Source organism: Typha angustifolia, chromosome 14 (assembly GCF_048772165.1).
Source record: "Typha angustifolia cultivar Huaian chromosome 14, ASM4877216v1, whole genome shotgun sequence".
NCBI classification, from domain to species: domain Eukaryota; kingdom Viridiplantae; phylum Streptophyta; class Magnoliopsida; order Poales; family Typhaceae; genus Typha; species Typha angustifolia.
The window spans coordinates 11,932,182-11,952,615 of NC_133252.1; the positions used below are offsets into that span (position 1 = coordinate 11,932,182).

Here is a 20,434-nt window from a genome sequence, read left to right on the forward strand (position 1 = left end):
ATGTGGAAGGATATATTCCTCTACATATGCTGAGTGAATGCACGAGCAAAAAAGTTGCTGTGCAGAATTCATAGAAATATTGGCTGGAGAATTGACTGAAAAAGCTGCAGGGCCAGCTCCATAGATAACTATAGGGTAGAATATCTTGTATTAGTTTAAAGATGGAACTGCTTAAGTGCCATTTTCCACAGATTCCATATTCTGTTTTGCCTTATAAGGAGTGCCTCAAGGGCTCTCCTTATCATCATGAGAAGGGGATCACAAAGCTCCAGTTTATTCCTAGAAGCAGAAACCCTTCAAAGAGCACTTCCCGTTTTTCCCTGCATCGAAGCAAAACAGTGTTCCAGATTAGAAGTTTCCACATGGATAATAGCAAATAAAAGGGATAAAGAGAAGAAACAGGTAAGAAGTTAAATACTAAGTGTATCTGGTGCTACATATGACTGTTTTGATCCTGATATATGTTCACTAGCAGGAAATGTATCACCAACATCAAGGCCAGAATGATCCCTTCTCTTCCAGAGCAGCCTTTCCACCAGAGAGGCACCTGTTTCTGCAAGGAGGAAATGTACCAGGGGATTCTGGACTAGTTCTCTCTACCGATGCCAAACCTAGATTAAAATGGACGCCTGAGCTCCATCAACGTTTTATAGAAGCAGTTAATCAACTTGGAGGAGCAGAAAGTGAGTATACAAGACAAAAAAAAAAAAAAAAAATTAAGGATGACTAGAAATCTTTTTTTATGAATAGATATTATATCCTACACTTAAGCTAAACTAGAACAATCACCTCTCAGAAGCAACTCCTAAGACTGTCATGAGGCTTATGGGCATTCCAGGACTCACCTTGTATCATCTAAAAAGCCATCTTCAGGTACCACAAGCTTCTTAAGTTTCACTTGGATTGTTTGATGTTTAGAGAGTCAAAACAGGTTGTTGCTTTGGTTCCTTCAGAAATACAGGCTTAGCAGAAATCTACAAGCTCAAGCTAATATTGGAACATCAAAGAATGGTAATATAACATTCCCACGATCTTCATTTTCCACCATTTAACATGTAAAGAGATACAAGACTAAGCACCACTGCGTCTCAGTTATAGGATGTATGGCAGCAGCTGATAGGACACCTGCAATAAGTGGCGGTTCAGTAGTAAGCAATACAAACAGTGCATCTCAGGCAGAGAAGTAAGAAATTGCACAAGTGAATTTTTAAATTGTTTTTGTGTAGAACTTTGTTTTTGATAGTCTGTTTCTGAATCACAGAACCACACAGATAAATGAAGCACTTCAAATGCAAATTGAAGTGCAACGACAACTACATGAGCAACTTGAGGTGAGGGTTGTATATTATTGGTACTAGTCTGACTGGAAAATTAATTTGTCAGCTCTGGTTTGCTATGTAAGCTAAGAAAAGGCTTTAATATAACATATAAACCCTAATTAAGTGGACTAATAAGCACCAAGTCGAGTTCATTTTAGGCATTGTCACACAAAAAAGTGCAAATCAAAGTACAGCATTTGCTTGAATGCACGCGCAAGAGCCTGGATGCTGAACATGCATAGATACAAGTATAAGAAAAATTGCAATCTTCATACTTCATTATACTGGTTAACCAACACTCATGAAAGGAAGATGTAACATGATAGGTATATATTGGACCATTTTTATGGCCTACTCCAGTTAAAGTACTTGGTCTCAGAAAATAACAGCCGTAAAACTTCTGAATTGCGAGGAAGAGCAGAAAAAAATATAATTATTTGTAGATACGCAAGAAAGGAGATTAAAGGTACTAAGGATATATATGTTCATTTCTCTGACATACTCAAGTTGGGGTACTACATCCCAAGAAATAGAGAAGAAAAAGGACACTTATTTGGCATCCATAAATTACACTTGACTACAGTAACCACCTTCTCGAAATTTTTTGATCCGTGATATCCTGTCAGTCCTATTAGGAGAAAACATGATATTACTTCTAACTTCACTATATGCTTAAATGAAATAGGTACAACGGCACTTGCAGCTCCGAATAGAGGCTCAGGGAAAATATCTACAGACGGTTCTCGAGAAGGCAGAGGAGACTCTTGGGAAGCAGAACGTAGGTTCTGCAGGTCTGGAAGCTACCAAAGTGAAACTTTCTGAGCTGGTGTCTAAAGTATCAAATGAATGCCTTAGTAGTGCATTCTCAGATTTAAAAGAAATTTCTAGTATGCACAACCTGGAAGCACAGAGGACCCAATTTGCTGATTGTTCAATGGATAGCTGCTTGACTTCATCTGAAGAACTTAAAAGGAAGCAGGCAATACATAGCACCACCATGGGATACAAAACCTATCATGATAGTTCACCATTTTGCACAGGTCAGACTAGTGAAAACAGCAGACCTGAACAGACTCAACTTTCATGGGGTGGAAACTTGAATGAGCACAAGATGGTCCCTTCTTTAAAGACAACAGAATATGAAAGGCTGAATTTCCCAGTTGAGAGAGACACCAACTTTATATCCATGCACATTAAGTCTCAAGAAGAAAACAAAGACAGTATAAATATTTCTCAGTCAGGACAAAAAGAAAGAGATGCAGGGAAGATTTATCTCGAACAACCAAATATCAAGAAACCATCAGTCCAACATGTGACAGGAAACCAATCAAATGATTTTGGACTTTCATGTCTAGGTGCACAATTAGATCTAAATGCCCATGATAATAATGACTATGATCCAGGTAGCAAACAGTTCGACTTGAATGGTTTCAGCTGGAGCTGAGAATATTATGCAAGCATATATGCACAAAGGATGAGTAAAACTGATTTAGCTTCCTCAAAGATCACCTATAACTGTATATATACTGTGTATATCAAGTACCGGCATTAGTAGTTGATGAGTACCATAAATAATCAAGCATAAGGTGAAGTGTACGATAATGACTAATGAGAGTCAGCTGAGCAGAAAGAGAATGAATAAAATAAGCGAGTATCAAAAGTAGTATTGAATAGGATCTGACATTGTGTTTATTGTTAGATGCAGAGCACAAAAAACATTTGTTAATATCTGGTACTGCAACTTATATTACAAGTTCTTACTGGAAGATTTGATCATTTACTGGCCTTTGATATCGATATTATGACATAGTTTAGCATTATGCTTATGTCGCAGCAATTCATTTTGACAACAAAGAGTTATAAGCTGCCTATTTCAGCATTATCACAGGTGAAGAGGAAAGGATGGTCTTCAATAGATGCTATGCGCTGACCCTTGAACTGAGTCAAAATTAAAAAGTTGCTATTATGATATCAGGCCACAAGAATGGTTAGTCAAAAAGTATGAAGTACAAACACATCCTTAAAGGGGAGGTTGCTTATGTAGAATTAGTTCCAATGTGATAACCTACGAATTTCACCACTTATTTCTATTTGTACTGTAGACAAGTACTGCATATTTGATATTAATGTATTATCCAATCAGAAGGCTTAGAACTTCTTGTATATGCACATTTATATGCTGTCTTTCCTCATTGTCAAATAAATAATAATAGCTTCTGCATTTTCATGGTACCAGACTATTCTTCAACTGTAGAACACAGCAATTATTTCCATTGTTATGTCGGCAAGGCTTGCCGTCTTGCATCCTAGCGGTGTAGATAAGAGTCGTCAAAACCGTCCACCAAGTAATGGCTGTAAGGCTTAATAAAATATTGCTGTTCCCTCACCTTGCATTTGAAAGACTAGTGAAATACAAATAAGAAACTTATCTCAATAAAACAATTTTCACATGGAAGAGAAATTAGTTTTCTACCCATTTAAATATTCTTCTAATCATGGATGGTCATACCGACTGGCACTTCTCGTGTTAGTAATGGCACGATACTTACCGTGCTAGTTATTGTGCCATATGAAGCTCTTTTTTTTTAATTTTCTTATTTTTATTAATTATTATCAAACCAACTGATTAGTTGATCATTTAAAAGGCTTAGATAAAATTGATAATAATAATAAAAATGATGGTGATAATAACGAGACTAAGCCTAATGTAGTAATGATGGAGATGAGACATACGTTCCTGTTAGACAATCTTCTTAGAAATATATTATTTTTACAAAGCACTTGAGTCTATGAGTAGCAGAACATCAGAAAAAGTGCACCCACAAGATAATATGAGTTCATCATAGTTATGATTATATCAATCACACCCATCATAGCCAGAACACCCTTATTATACTTTATATCCATAATCTACATATGCATATGTTGTATCTATGCCTATCTGATGACGCTCATTTTCGTACATGTTTAATATCCATATTAAATCATAGGAGAATTACAAAATTTTTATTTGTATGAAGACTATGTAAGACATTACAACGAGCAATACTATCAGTGAATGAATTTTGAAAAATATCGACAGCATTTAATACAATATTTTTGTGCTATTCTTATGCCGACAAATGAAATCTTTAATCCTCCTCGTCATTTTACGTTCAATTAGATATTAATTTTAATTATTAAATTATTATCAATTGATATTATGTCTTCAATTATACTATGAAGTATTCAATTATATAATAGTGTGTTCAATCATTATTAGTTTTAAAGAATATCTTCAATCATAGTATGTGTTGAATAATATTTATATTTAACTATTGCTTTATCTTTAAGGATAATAGTAAGCCTATTATTAACTAGTTTATTTTCATTTATTAATTTATGTATTAATTTTATAGTAATAGAAATACATGTCCTACTGAGATAGAATTTGTAACTTGTTATTCTCTTGCCTAGCAAGCAAAGATCTACCTCCGATCCTACTCACATTGGACTTAGTGCTTAGGTAGTTTGACCAATAGTAGGTCAAGAAATATCAAACGATGATGTGGACGGGGATTTCCGAGGAATATAAATAACCTTAGTTTTTTTTTTAAAATATGTCATTTACAAAAATAATCTAAAAATAAAGCATTATAATATAGGTTTTAAACTTTTAATATATATATTTAAACAAAAAACCAAAGAATGACATATCAAAGACCCCAAAATATCTTTAAATATTCTAAAAAGTTTATTAAAAGTATTATATGCGTACAAGTGATACATAGGAGCGTGCCACTGGCACGGTGGGGCTTGCTGAGGTGTGCTGACCAGCACGTGCCACCGGCACGGCTATCGTTGCTTCTAATATATAACTATAATCAAGTCATCAAGCTAACCAAAGATAGAAATGATAAATAGTTTTCTTTAACATCTAAGGAAAATTTCCTAAAATAGAGTCAGATAACACATTAATAGAGTCAACAATAACCCACGTGAGCCATCAACAATAACACATTAATAGACTCCACCAAGAGCTACTGTTATCTACTTAATCAGTTCTGCATTCATCTGCTTTCTAGTTCTGCTTTATCTCCATAGACATCTGCTATCTACATAGGATAAATTCAATGTCAGATTACGGCATAATTCCGATTGATTTTAAACAGGTAACTTGGTATTTGCTAAATTAAATTGTCAACTTTTTTATATTGCAGACTTCATTCTTATTGGACTTTTTCCTTACACCAACAACTTTTCTAGTTTTCAATTTTCTTGACTAGCTTAGCATCTAGGATATCAACCTAGCATCCACTTAAAGCCCAGGAACTAGTCCGGACCACTGTCTGCCTATGTAATGCTCCAGTTGAAAGGGAACTCCAACAAGTGACTAAGTGAGAACAAGAGGCATCATCTGAACAACAGGAGACACCAATTAAAGGGACAGTGAATATGGTGGATACATGCAATAGCTCATTCAATTACATGAAGCATCAACTCTTATAGGGAGTTTACAGGAAATAGAAAGGTCTTGGTCTTCATCTTGCTGAAAGGTCAATGATCTTTTGCAATAAAAAACCACTGTCCTTACAAGACAAGGCCAAGCTATATCATCAGAGTCATGATTGCTAAAAGGGTTCCATGCCAATCACTCGTTCCACGGAAAATAGATTATGAGCTGCCAAAGATCTTAAGTTTAAGGAAGATGTAAAAAAAAACAAGATTGAAAATCCTTATAAAGACAGTAGCAAAAACATTATAAAAATTGCATAGTTTGGTAATGGAACATAAAAACAGTGGTCTATAATCTATAGGAGGATATCAGACAAATAATTCATGCATATAAGTTAGAACATGTTAGCGGTACATAAAGAAGCAAAAGAAATTTACTGGAGAGTTTAAAAAAAAAGAAAGAGAAATTATAGAATAACCAATGAGAAATTCTTACCTTCATAAATTGCACATCTGATGATGAATGGTTGCACTACAGGCAGGTTATGTACAGAAAACTACATTCAGTTTCTCCTCATAAAGAATGAACTTAATGAAACTTGTCCTAAAAGGCTGATTATACTGATTATTGATCTCTTGATTTACTAAACAGAATTAACAACATTATCATCAGAAAGCATTAAGAAAATATTAAAATTCAAAAAGGGGTATGCTTCCATAATGTTTGATGTCCTATGATTGGCTTGAATCACAATTGTAGCTCACAGTGGTTCATAAATACATGAATCAGAAAAACTCTATGTAATCACGAGGAATTGTTCCACACCAATGACAGAATAATAGAAAATTATCATCTTCACATAGCAAAAGAAGGAAGTACAGAGAAATTGGTCATTTTCTTCTCAAGGGTAATTGCAGTGTGTTGCTGATATTAGAAATCAAAAGATCACCTTCACGCATGGTGTGCTTTCAATAATTGAAAATTAATCAAGAATAGGACACCCACACTGGAAAAGATTTAGAAAGACCACACTGAAAGAAATTTGCCCACAACAAGAACTAATCAAGGTAGACTGCATTATGATATAACTCCCAGTTTATAAATTAATAAACAACCCTTCTGCTCAGTGTGGAACAATACTAGGTAAATAGTAGTTAACAGGAAAATAACATCCTTCACAATTTGTTTCTGCTATTGAAGGAAAACAGATTCCACTAATGGAAAATCCTAGAAAAAGAACTAATAGAAAATTAACAAGCATCAGAATAACTAATATAATATCCGAAAATTTGAACTATCAAATTTGAGACTTTCCTATTTATGAGCAGAAAAAGGAAGTTCATACATTCCCTGTTGAAAGTATATGCATCTAATGTTCTTATTTGATCTAGAATGAACATGGATCACAGATCAAGTAAACTATCTGCGTATGTAATACCCTGCTCTTTCTAAGCTTATTTCTATCAAACAAACTCCATAACTACCAACAGCAGAGATCTATCCAACTACTTTTTGATCCTGCGAGCTTTCTTCGGACCCCAAACCTCCATCCTCCCCTCTGGGCAACCGCACGGCGCGCGAAAGATAAGAACGGTCCTTCCATTCGGCGGTGCCATCTTCTTGAGCTCCGCTTCCAATTCCTTATGGTCGCTCCCGAGCTCAAGCGGCGGGGTCCCAAACAAATCCTTCGGCAACCGCGGCAAGCACTTCACGCACTCCTCCGACTCAAGTTGTATATCAAATTCGACGGCTTTCCTCAGCCCTTTACAATACGGACTGCCGCATTTCCTCGCCTGATGACTGATGAATTCCCAGGCGCCGATCGCCATGAGAAACATGAGAATGAATCCGGCGGCATAAGCGACGGGGGCGTGGTAGAGCACATCGCCGACGAGCTGGGCGGCGGCAGGGAGGAGAGCGTAGAATTCATGGCAGAGGAAATTGAAGTAAGGGATCGTCAAGAAACCTAGCGCTCCGAGGACAAGAATCAGCATGACGACATCGATCGCGGCCAAGGGGGAGTGCTCGCAGAAGGGATGGGATAAGGGGTTTAGGGATTTGGATCTCCGAGAGCGAGATTGGGTGGTCCGATTCTCCAACGAGGCCATTTGCCGATGCTGCTCGAAGGCGCGGCAGAACTCGATCAAGCTACGGCAATCCACCATCGGAGAACAACAAGATCCGGGCTACAGAAATCGCCAAAAAGTCCTCAACTTTGAGCCGATCTCGCTGATAGGAATCTCGAACCCGAGGCTTGATCCAATCGAGATCTGATTTCGTAGAATCTGGGGATGGATCGATAGGAGATTAAAATCAATCGAACAAGAGATCGAAATCTAGAGAGAGAGAGAGAGAGAGTTGGCTGGGGTTGCTTTCTTTTAATTGTTGTATCGAGAAGAGTGGAGACGAAGCGAAGGGGAGATCACATCCGAATGACGTGTAGATAAAAGAAAGCGTGGGTTTCAGGGACGGAGAGAGAAGAAGAAGAACAGGGTGAAATGAGAAGGGATATTGATACACACACACACACACACACACACACACACACACACACACACACACACACACACACACACACACACACAAAGAAAGAGAGAGAGAGAGAGAGAGAGAGAGAGAGAGAGAGAGAGAGAGAGTAGTATGTTTACATCTGGGATTGAGATGGAGTTAACTTGAGCCTCGAGGTAACTTGGTTTGACTAACAAAAACGAAAATAGAATGAAAACGAAAAACATAAAAACTCGGTTTGACCGCATTTACTAAATGTCCAAATCGACCTTCTATTTCATGGGTAACAAAAAACAAATGTAACTTATCATCTTTCTACAATATTCTTAATTTTTTATAATTATACAATTAGATTTTTAGAGTACACTCGTTATATAAAAAGATATACATCTAATATAAAATAGAAAAATGAGCGTACTCACTTTCTAAGAGCTCAATTTTATTATCATCATCACTTAATAATCATCATGATACAAGTTTTGAATAAGAAGCAGCTGATTGTTGAATAAAGCTGGCTCTCTAATATCTAAACCAGACGATGGGAATTATTTATTTAGTTATTCTTCTTTTAAACTATAAGAAATCTTTCACCCTCGAAAGTTTAAATGAAAAATATCAAACAGTCATTTTACTCTCTCTAAAATAGGATAAAATGGTTCCTTAAAGAGCCTAACATTAATCACCATACTCACATTTCATTTTTCAATAAAAATATCAAATGAGGGAGTCCACGTAGAAATGGCCCATTGTAACCCTAAATGAAGTATGTAAACATTATCTTTATATATATATATATATATATATTAGAGAACTTTGCTAATGCTCTGCATGACATTACAATTTTAAAGAAAAAAAAATGGAAACATAACAAAAGAAAAAAGACTTTCAAAAACCATCTGATTAGTAAAATAATAACTACAACTATTATTCTAAAAAAAATAATAACTATAACTATGACTTTCCGGTGGGCTCCTTTTCCAGGGGATGCTTGCCTTCCTGTAGACGTTTAGTCAATTAAGAAAATTAGATCCTTGCATCAGAAACAACAGTGATTGAGATGGGCAAGAAATAGTTCACAACTATAGGACATTAGTAGGGTTCACAAAGTCTAAAGTTAATCCCAAGCAGGACATCATCCCCATTGATATGGCAAACAGATCTAGCACTTATTGTTAGATGGACAAAAAATTCCTTATCTATGATATTTAAGTATTCATGGGCCCTGAGTGCAGGGAATAGAATTGAAGGAAGAAAAGAATGATATGACTTAAGTTTTTCAGGTGAGAATATGAATTCTCCCAGATATGGATCACACCTATACCAAGAAACTTTTATCCATCAAGAAGATATAAGAAAAGTTTAGAAGTTTTATTTCTTTTCAGACTTTCAACATTGAACTCGTACTATTAAGAATGAACCATAGATGTTGACTGCTACGTCGGTGGCACTTCACCAGAGCTTTGCAAACCCCACGTACCTCCAAAAAATTCACTCAATCTATGGGCTAAATTAAAAGTAAATAATCTAAGAGAGGAGCTATCTAATCAGATACTGTAAAAATCTATGAGTAACCCTATAACTTTTCTAGCAAAACTTGGTGGAAATCAGAGCTAGCAGTTAATCATTGAGAAAAACATTCTTCCACCTGTGGCTCCACTTCTGAACATCTTCTTGAATATTCAGAGGGCCTTCCTTCAGGTACCACCATGATCGAATGGAAAATCACTGCTTCACTTTCGACTCTAATAACAATAATAAGATCCAAAGTTTGTCAGTACAAAAAATTATTATGTGGGTACCTGGTACAAATGGCCATCATAAGCACCAAGTTTAGTTAGTCCTTTCTTCCTTATTAAACTAGGGAGCCCTTTTTGATTTCCCACTTCCAGCTTATCCTTCCATCACCTTTTGCTTATTCTCCAGTCTCTGTCTCTCCCTTATTTTATGTTTGGATATGTTTGCACATAGTACTGAAGTCCACTTGACCTTTCAGTTATGCTAAATCCTCAAGCCAAAAATCTCAAATTACCCTTTATCATGTGTTCAACATGGGGTCCATTAAGTGAGGCATTCCCAATATGCAGAATAACATAATTTATGGATAGTGCTATACTCACTTTTTATCCATGGTTTAAAAGAGAATTATCCTTAGTTTTATTTTATTTCTTTTATATTTCGTTGCAAACTTGCAATAGTAGAATAGAGGGTGTCCTGGATAAAGGGATATTTGATCGTTAAAAGATAAAATAAAGAGGATTAAGGCCAAATATCAAAATAGTACAATTTTTTTATGGGCATTTCAGTAAATATTTATATTAATCTAAAACATGGTTTAGCCTTATCTGTTTTGTTCCAACTTTAAGTTGGAACAGAAAAATTAGGATAAGGGGTCTGATATTCATAGAATTAATAATACTATAGAAACATTAACTATGACATAATTATACTAAATTTATGTGGTGTTTGACTATAAACTATGAATAAGGGATCTCGAACTCATAGATAATAGTACTTATTCTTCAACCAAACAGGTTAAATTATTAAGAATACTGTACTTAAGTACACTTTCTCTGTTTGGGGACTGAGCTTTATTAGAGCTTCACAGTGAAGCTGCTAAAGGTGAGAGTAAAATTAGTCTCAACTTAATCATGATGTGCCCCACTGGTAGATTCTAGCTCTTTTTAGGAGAGGATGAAGTTAAATTATGCAAGAAAAGAAAAAATATGCAGGTCCATGGCTGTAATCATTAATAGAAAATAATCCTGGGGGCTCGGGTTTCTCTACCAGTGAGGTAACCAATTATCTTAATTATACATATAATATATATGAGGTAACAAATATATGCTATGCCTTGCCAAGTTAGGTTTACTTTGTGCTTGATTCGGAGAGGCTCCAAGATCACTACCCTAACAACTAGTAATCAGATTTGGCTTCCAGGATCAGATATCCTTGCCAGTGGGATAATCCTACAATGAAGTACAAGAACTCTCTCCTACTAATAAAACTAAAGGTCAGGCATTGACAAGAAACTATGTGATGTTTGCATTCCATCCTCAACCACTTTGATTGATGTTGCTGTTGTTGTTGTTGTTATGTGGGTGGCCCTGGCATCTGGTCAATTCTTTTGCTAACCTCTATCATTTTGTCACATACCCTAGCATCCAAATGATCTTTCATGAGCACCAACCTGACCACTACATTATATCATGGAAATGCAATTTCTAACCACAAATCATCTTATATCAATGAAACATCAAAAGAAGGATGCTTACAGCGACAACACCTAAATTAAAGTAAATAGTAAATGACAAATAGTCAACAATGACACAAGGACGAAATGAAAAGTCACACACTATGGGAAGCCAACCACCCACTGTAATAAATTAAAGGGCAAAATCGTCATTGCCATCATAAAGGATTGCCTAAAGGTCAAAGGAATTGCACTCTGTAATAGTTAGAGTTGCACTTACCATGCGCTAGGATTCAATGGGGCATTGCAAACGACGTCAATGCTGGGCATAAATCCAAATTCTGCAAGGATGAAACGAATTATGTACATTAGTAAAATAAAATGCACAGAATAGTGAGAAGTTTATACCTGAACTATATACAGAGAACCAAAAGCCAGAGATCTTGGTCCTGACATGCAGCACAAGATCATCGTGCTGCAGATATACTATGTGCAGACTCCCAGCATAACTGTCTCTGAATCCCGTGTATACATAAAGCATGCCATTCAATAAGGAGCTCTAAGTATGAGCTTAATAGACAAAGAATTGCAAATGGTACCTTGACCGTTTAACAATCCGATTCATAGACATAGAGCATGCAATATTCAAATAAAGAGCTCTCACATGATTTCAATAAAAAAGAATCCAAAGATCTTCCAAGTTCTATGTTGATGATTTCCAATTGGTTAGACATCTTACCACTTAATTGAAGTGATACTGCACGAAATTAGGAAGAGTCCTTGGTTGGCTCAAATTTGTCCATCATATGTTATATATCATACTCATGTAGAAGACATAATAGGGTAGTTTCACAAAGCACGTCAAACTTCAAAGGCCACTTTCATGTCCCCCCATCTAGATTGAATGATCTCCTTTCGGTTTATTTGGACCACAACTTTTTGCTAGAGGTTATCAGCTCCACTTTAGCTGCTATCTGTGAAGACACACAGTCATTTATACATCTCCCAATAGTTCTCTTCATTTATGCATTCATCTTAACCAAAGCACTGCTCCATTCTTAGAGAAAAGTATAACCTGTCCAAAATTATTTTGAACTTGATAAGAGGGAGATGCATTGCTAAATCTAATCTGTTCTCATAAAATGAAAAGAATGTCAGATAATTATTACCTTTGAAAGGAAAAAAAAAAAAAAAAAAAAAAACAGAAAGAAACTTACCTTTAGGATATCACACTACAGATTTGGAAGAGGAAGGTTATGAGTAGTATGGGGAACCAGCAAGTAAGCCACCAACCAAATTTCCCAAGTGTAATTAAGGTAAAGTGCATGGCATTTCTATAGATATTGAGTACATGGCAGATGTAGAGAGAAAAGCATTGCACCATCGATCCATGAAGCACAATGAGACTTGATTCAGTGAAATATGAACATGGAACCAATAGATGGCTTTGATTTCTTTTTCCAATTCTTTTTATATAGTTTTCGAAAATTAAATTGTAGTGGCATATTTTATCCAGTCAAGACTGATAACAGATATTAGTAGATGTCTTGTTAGGTATTCTAAATTAGATCCACAAGAAGAGCTTTTCAACCCCTGTTAAAAGGAAATCTTCTGTAACCTACGAGACATAAGAAATGTGGAGCAGCCCATGTATTAAAAGAAAGATCTTTCAATGCAAGATTACTGATCGACAACATCTACATAACTAACAAGTAACCTTTTATGCACTACTGAAGCAAGAAGATGAAAATAAAACTGAGGAAAATAGAAACTTGAAACCCAGCATCTTTCAGTTGGTCCCTCAAATTATTTGGCCAGGAAGAATGACCATTTTTTTGGCAGGTCCACTTCTTGGCAGGTCCACTTATTGTTTGACTCTACTTTGTTCAAAAATTGGACACTAGCTTGTAGGGTTGGTTTGAGTGATACAGTCCAAAATCAGCCAGATCCACCACCCTCGGGTCTAGGCATTCGAATGCTAAAGCCAGAGAGTAGAAAGCCTCTTTTGGCGTTCAAACACCCTTGACCCCGTTCGAATGCCCAACAAGGAAACTTATTTGAACTTGATTTATTTATATGTTTTTTTGCTTTAGGAAATTGTTTTAGAATGTGGGTTAGCCTATAAATAGGTGTTGAGGCAACCCCTTTTGATTCTGTTTAGATTAATTGAGAAATATTGGTCTTTATCTTCCTCTCTCTTGCTCTCGTTCTCTTTTGTTTGACTCCAAATTTTAGCCAATTTAGCTTTTGATATAGAGACGACATTGCTTCCTTCCTCCTCGGCTGATCGCCCCTTTTGCCTCGAAGAAACGATCCAACTTCTCCCTCATTTCATCTTTCGTTTTACCAAGTTATCAATGCCTACACAATCTACCCTAGTTTACCACGTAAACTTTACTCAGAGTTATCATCTATTAAACTACATCCTTTACTCAAACCACCACCAACGCATTCTTCTCATCGATTTAGACTACTCACACGCCCAATTCCGCCACCATTATCATATTCTAAGTCTTGTTGCAACCATAAATCCCAAAATTAAAGTTTAGATCGATATGAACCCCGATACGTTTTTAAACGAAAATTACCATTGAGATTGTCTGTCACCATGAAACTCTGACAAATCTTGTAAAGCCTCTTCAAATCGTGTCAATTCTCTTAAAGTCTTCTCATCTTTGAGCTATGATCTATTCAATCCAACATTTTTGCAAAGAGTTTTCTCCCAGTACAACTCTTTACAACACAGACAATAACATCTTCTTCCTATTAAGTATTAACTAGGAATAACTGCATGAATCCTCTATCTCTATTTAGCTCTTCTATTAATATCTACTGTCAATCTAGAATCATTTAGAATTTTCTTATTGTTTCTACCCAAGACTTCTTTAATGTGAAGTTATCGACTATAGCATAATATACTCTCCTTATAAGTGAACAATGAGGTCTTCATCGATATCGTGCCCACATTAAACCATTTGAATATTTTCTTCTTAGATCCATCCTACTCCTTTTTATGGTCAGATGGTGGTGGTAAATTGATATTTCCCTCTACTTGCCATGAATAAGATTTTTCTTATAATATCTTTTCAAGTGAGACCAGCCATCCTCAAACTATCATCTCAACACTCTCATTCACTATGTTTTCTCTGAGATGCCCAAGATTCAGATAAAAATCATAAAATGATCTACATAAGTACTACATAAGTTAAGAAAGAAAAGAAGTAAACATATCAAATTGCACCCAAGTAGAACAATAAATATTCACCCTATCCCAAGTCCTAATGAGAAGGCAATTTATCCTTGCAATACTCAGTGCTATAAAACCCCTCAATGTGGTATTCAGCTTCACTAGCCAACCTCACCAAATTGAATGTAGCAACATTGCAAATCTCTCCTACCACAGGAAAGCAAAGAAGTAGGCTCAGTTATATCCTGAAATATGAAGAAGATTTTGTGAAACTTCTGACATACTTCACTTACATTTTCCTTCAAATTCCAATCATATGCAAAAGATAACAAGAGCTTGAAGATTTCTATCTCAAATTATGTTGTTACAGTAGTGAAGTGTCCAAAAATTGCAACCTTCAAACATTAACTCAATAGGGTAAAGTACAGATCTTAACAATGCATCTAAAAGTTTGGCAAACTAAATGGAAGTGCACTTTCCTATCAGCACCAATCAAAAAACTTTTCGAAATAACCAAATTGTTTCGCACCAATTCGTCCCGAATCAATCGAGATTCCAAATGAAGGGCCGGGATATCTCTCTGTTTTAATCTGAAACATTGAAAGAAAAAAGAAATTTTGGGGGAAAAAAAATATCTGACATCAAAAACATACAGGAAATCGCTAATGCCTCTTCAAATTCGATTGATGCAGCTAAAATAAATGGGATAAAGACATTCATTAAAATATATTAAAAAAAGGTGTCAAACGGACATTAAAAACGACCGAGATAATAGAAAAGAACACAAGAAACCCAAATCGCACCTTTGGACGAGGAAGAGCAGGGGGGGGATGGGGGTTCGATTTTGGAAGCTGCGAGGGTTGAAGACTTCAAAGTGCAAAAAGTCACATCACGCATGATGTGAGTCTCTTGTCTGGATTAAGAAATTTTATGTAGAAGTCGGCAGACTTTAATTAGACGAGAACAAAGTCGGCGCCGTCGATTAGGATGTTTCATTTTTGTAAACGATCACCGTTAGTGACGTAATTCCCGTCGATCATATGGTTTAATTATTTGCATTCAGGTGACTTTCTCATTCGGGATAAGAAACTAGGAATGATGCATTATTAACACAAGAAATATGTTGGCCATGGATAGGTGGTCATATCAATCATTATCATATATTCGCATGCATTACCAGCATAACATTTAAAAGCCGTATTAATTTTTTTTATCGTATTTTCTAAAAAATATATACAAATTAAGGTTCTTAAACTATGGACAAGTGAGATCTGAGCATTATCAATGCATTGGTGTGTTTGAGATCTGAACATAAATTATGATCTATATAAAAAAAAAGGTTAATATCTAAAATAGGACAACAGTCTCTTTCTCCGTTCTCAATATCATTCAGAATTATCATAGATACAACCACATATGATATTATACAACTTCTAGTAGCTAGCCCAAGAACTAATAATAATATAAATTACAGTCACAATGGCTCCTTGGTTTCTCTACTACCTCATAAGAGTAGCAGATGCTAAGAGTTCTAAGCTCTCCCAGGGCTCTTTGGATCATGGCGATTATTTGCACCTGATCCTGGGTAGTCACTGCTCTCAATATCCATCGCTGCAATCTCTTCTTCCAGCTTCCTCACTTCCTGACTCATTACCTGAACAAAACAACTCAGCTTAATTAAGACTGTAGAGTTGAGTTATTTATATATTTATATTTATGTGTACTTTTTTCCTTACTGAAACTATGTCAAGAGGGAGGGAGAGATTATTACATTATCCGCTGCCTCTAGAACTGGCACTTCTTGGCTCCTTAATGCAAAGCTCCCTGCAAAAGAAAACAAGAGCATAAATAAATAATTAGGCCTCTTAATCTCAGACAGAGAGAACCAAGAAACTTAACCCGAGCAATCAAGAAGATTACTACTTACTAGACAGAGGAACAGCAGCAGCTAAAGGAAGAAGGAGGCATGCCAAGAAGAGCAACAGAGCAAAGAGACGAAGCATAGTCTTCCTCTTCTTCTCCATCATATGAACAAAGGGGAAAAAAAAAAAAGCTTTTAACTTCTGACTCAAAACTCAAAGCTTGTATGATTAGTATATATATACCGATATAATTAATTGGTTTGGACCAATCTATAGGGCGGTGGGTGGTGGGACTTTGTACAAGCCTTAAGGACAAATCAATCTCACGTCTTAAAGTCAACCTCATTTCGTTATTTTAATTATTTAGGAGTTGTTGCTCTCGAGACCAAAGCTTTTTCTTTCTTTTTTTTCTTGATGCCTTTTTTCCCTTATCCTGGTTGTCTCAATACTGATGACATAGACTGCCCATAAAGCTTAGTGGCCCACATGTTATATATGCATCACATGACCTAACATATGAATCATACGAATGGTTTCCAAGAAAAGTTCCACTTCATAATTGCACCAGTGAAAAAAATGGAGCAAGAAAGGCTATTCATGAAAAGGTGCACTGATTAAACTTATCAAAATAATTTTCTTATAATGTGTCCACCTTTAGTAAGCAAACCAGTTGCATATCCTACCTATAAAGCAATGATTGCAATCCAAGAACACTTCACCACACACACAAATTCTCATGATGAGTGATAAAAGTTTATGACAGCCCACCAATATAAACAGATGACCGAAACAAAAAAAAAAAAAAAAGGATCATTACTAGCTTTGAATAACATTTTGCCCCACCACCACTTCTCTGTGTGTGTGTGTGTGTGTGTGTGTGTGTGTGTGAGAGAGAGAGAGAGAGAGAGAGAGAGATGAAAGAAGACCACCAAATAGGAAAAAGTCCAACATGAGAATGAGAAGGATCCAATCTTATCAACCTTTTATATTCTCAGGAGTCAGAATTATTGACATGTGGCCTGTAGATTATATAGCTGAAGTATCGTCGACGCCACGGGGTTTTATCCTCTTAATTTGTCGTGTTTATATCATTAATATATGTTTGTAAGTTTCTTGGATTAATGGCAATAATTTAAACTTGCAGAAGGTAACGAAGGATTGATGAGAAGAAACGTACCGTGGTTTTGTTCTTGTCTATGAACGCATCTAATCAAATGATTTGGTGTTTGATAAGGAGGAAAGTATTTCCAAGGCAATCTCTTCGCTGATGCCATGCTTCGATTCTTGGATTGGCTTATCGAAGTGTCCATGGTGTCTACTGTGATGGATGATACTGACATGGATGCTTTTCTATTTCTTGGAGAAGTTTATCGGAATAGATATTTGCTTCATGATAAGTTTCAGAAGGGGAGAAGACGATCGAGTAGAGCCTAAGACCAGGTGGGTCACCTTCGCAAGCCTTTCGTCAGCTCTACATGAACAATAATAGTTGGACGATTAAGAATGAAGGGTACTAAGCACCCAAATATATTCATTTCACTCTTTTCATTGAAACTATCGGTACAAATGGTTCAACTATCCTTACCAAGCAAACTGTATTTATGTAGGAGCAATTAAGTATTTTTGCATCCGATTAAATGCAACTTGATCACGAGGCTAAGTGCTTATGTTTAAAATATATGGGGGTAAGACTGTAAGCTGAAAATCTGACTAGACCATAAGGATTAAGGTGTAGTTTAGTCTTAAATTAAATATCAACCTGGAGGGTTTATTTGGGGGAGAATTTTCTTTTAGAAAATTTATACATTGACTCACTATAAGAAGATGAACATTGAAAAGTAATGACATGATGTAGTCATAACTACATCTGCTTCCATTTACTATGGCATTACTCCAATTTACTATGACTCTTTCCAAATAAAGCTTCCATGAGTCAACATAGACTATGGTCTATGGGAAAGGGTTGCAGTGACATGGATGACATGATGTAATCATGGTTACATCTGCTTCCATGCATCAGACATTCAATCTTTGAAGCTTCACACACCCAGACGTACCAATTGATTGCAATACAATCCATTCTCCTCTTAGCTTTCAGAGTTAAATAAGACCCAAAGTCTTTCTCTAACTCAATTTCCAGAGCACTACTGGGAATTGGAAGTACGTATCCAAAAAAGTCATCAGTTTACCAAAGTAATTAAATGGCTACTTGGTTTAGAGATATTTCAGTGAAAGAACTGGAAGTTTATATAAAAGAGAAGACCAAGTAAAGCCCACCTTATTTATTTACCATCTGATTCATGGCAGTAGATTTGGACCATGCCAAAGGTGTTGCTTGATCTAGTTCTTTGCATAATTGTTTGATGTTTAAACTGATCTGAGTATGAATGAGAATAAGTGTTTTTATGGTTAACACTCTATTTTTTTTTTTTTTTTTGAAATATTATTATATTAAAATTATAAAGATACCCCTGAGACAACTTTCTAAACGTAACCAAACTGAACCAGAAATTTGGATTTCCTAGTAGTAGTATACGAAGGGGTATTTCAGGAGTTAAATGAGATGAGGAAGGAATAGAAAGACAGGCGTATTTTTGATGTTTTAAAAGATAATTTAGTAGCTTTAACACAATATTCCTTCATATTTAGATATCATCTTGTTACTTTGAGATTAGATAGCTTAAATTAACCCAGGTGCAAAAATAAAAGGTTGAATCATTTGTTGATTTCCCTGGAAAGGGAACATAAATTCTCCTTGTCTAAGGGTTGTCAAAATAGTCAAACTTGCTCGTGCTCGACTAGTTTACATTCTAAAAGCTCATAATATTACTATATTAGTTCTTATACATTTAGTTTGATTCAATAATTACTCATGGATGAGCTCCGTTAGGTTTAAGCTGAGCTCGAGCTCGAAATTAAGTTCGAATTAGAATTATTTTAATTCAGGTTTAATTTTATAATTAGGCTTAGGCTTATGGTTCAATTTACACCCCTACTGATGCGTCCCCCGAACTGAATTTTAGGTGTTAAAATTAGCCGACCTATTTTGTTTGGTTGACTTCGTCGAAGATACGATGTGAAGAGTCAACAAGCATTATCTTTGTATGCCATCGCAGTCTGCAGAGAAGTTTCAGAGGAATACTTGAAAGCAAAGAATCCACACAAAAAAAGATTTCTTCCTACAAACTTCCTTGCATTTGCGTTAGCTTTCTTTTTATCCTATTGGATAGTATAAAAACAATGTGTCGCATTTGCTACAATCCATAATTGGTCTTAATATCATTTCTCATTGCAAACTTTGATAGCAGTAGGTAGCAATGGAGGATTGCCTCATCTTGGACTCAGTTTCATACCTTGCAAACTCCACTTTTCCATGTAACATAGCCAACTTGATAATAGAGGTCTTCTGGTGCATCATAAAGATCATCTGCTGCCTTTTAAAGCCGATCAAACTTTTTGTCGAAAACGACTCCTATATCGAGGAGGAGGGGGAGGAAGAAGAAGAAGATGGCCTTTTACCAGTTGGCCATTGTCAGAGATGTTCTGACAAAGGAGAGCTAACTTATGATGATATCAAGTTGGCCATGAGGAGTATAGGGATGGTGGATTGGAGGGGTGAGGAAGTGGATCAGGATGGAGGAGCAGGTAAATGCAAAGAATGTAGATTGATGGAAGGAGCTTATGAGTTGATGGAGGATAAGAAGGCTAGTTTGGAGGAACTGGAAGAAGCATTCTATGTGTTTGATAGGAATGAGGATGGATTTATAAGCCCTGTGGAGTTATGGAGTGTGATGAGGAGGTTAGGATTAAAAGAAGGGGTGAAGTATGAAGACTGTGAGAGGATGATCAGAGTTTTCGACAACGATGGAGATGGGAGGATTAGCTTCCATGAATTCAAAAGTATGATGGAGAATGTTAGATGAACATAGCATT

The 20,434-nt window shown here is 36.0% G+C and overlaps 3 protein-coding genes across 3 annotated transcripts; 2 read left to right on the top strand and 1 right to left on the bottom strand.

The window, feature by feature from the left end:
• The first annotated feature begins 246 nt into the window (after window positions 1-246).
• LOC140775663 (myb-related protein 2-like) lies at window positions 247-4,591 on the top strand. The gene is made up of 7 exons (XM_073119052.1): window positions 247-402; window positions 476-683; window positions 797-873; window positions 954-1,011; window positions 1,093-1,183; window positions 1,262-1,331; window positions 2,005-4,591. Exons 1-7 carry the CDS (start codon window positions 247-249, stop codon window positions 2,761-2,763), a joined length of 1,419 nt encoding a protein of 472 aa, XP_072975153.1. The 3' UTR covers window positions 2,764-4,591.
• Window positions 4,592-7,042: 2,451 nt separating this feature from the next.
• LOC140775664 (uncharacterized protein At5g19025) lies at window positions 7,043-8,301 on the bottom strand. Its single transcript, XM_073119053.1, has one exon. It carries the CDS (start codon window positions 7,917-7,919, stop codon window positions 7,260-7,262), a length of 660 nt encoding a protein of 219 aa, XP_072975154.1. The 5' UTR covers window positions 7,920-8,301; the 3' UTR covers window positions 7,043-7,259.
• An 11,517-nt stretch (window positions 8,302-19,818) lies between these two features.
• Window positions 19,819-20,424, top strand: LOC140775743 (calmodulin-like protein 3). The gene has a single exon (XM_073119154.1). The coding sequence runs from the start codon at window positions 19,819-19,821 to the stop codon at window positions 20,422-20,424; it is 606 nt and encodes a 201-aa protein (XP_072975255.1).
• Window positions 20,425-20,434: the final 10 nt, after the last annotated feature.

Coding starts and splice junctions, on each gene's coding strand:
- LOC140775663 (XM_073119052.1), top strand. CDS start 247: ATGAGAAGGGGATCACAAAGCTCCAGTTTATTCCTAGAAGCAGAAACC. Junction 874..953: donor ATCTAAAAAGCCATCTTCAG/GTACCACAAGCT, acceptor TGGTTCCTTCAG/AAATACAGGCTTAGCAGAAA. Junction 1,332..2,004: donor AACTACATGAGCAACTTGAG/GTGAGGGTTGTA, acceptor TAAATGAAATAG/GTACAACGGCACTTGCAGCT.
- LOC140775664 (XM_073119053.1), bottom strand. CDS start 7,919: ATGGTGGATTGCCGTAGCTTGATCGAGTTCTGCCGCGCCTTCGAGCAG.
- LOC140775743 (XM_073119154.1), top strand. CDS start 19,819: ATGGAGGATTGCCTCATCTTGGACTCAGTTTCATACCTTGCAAACTCC.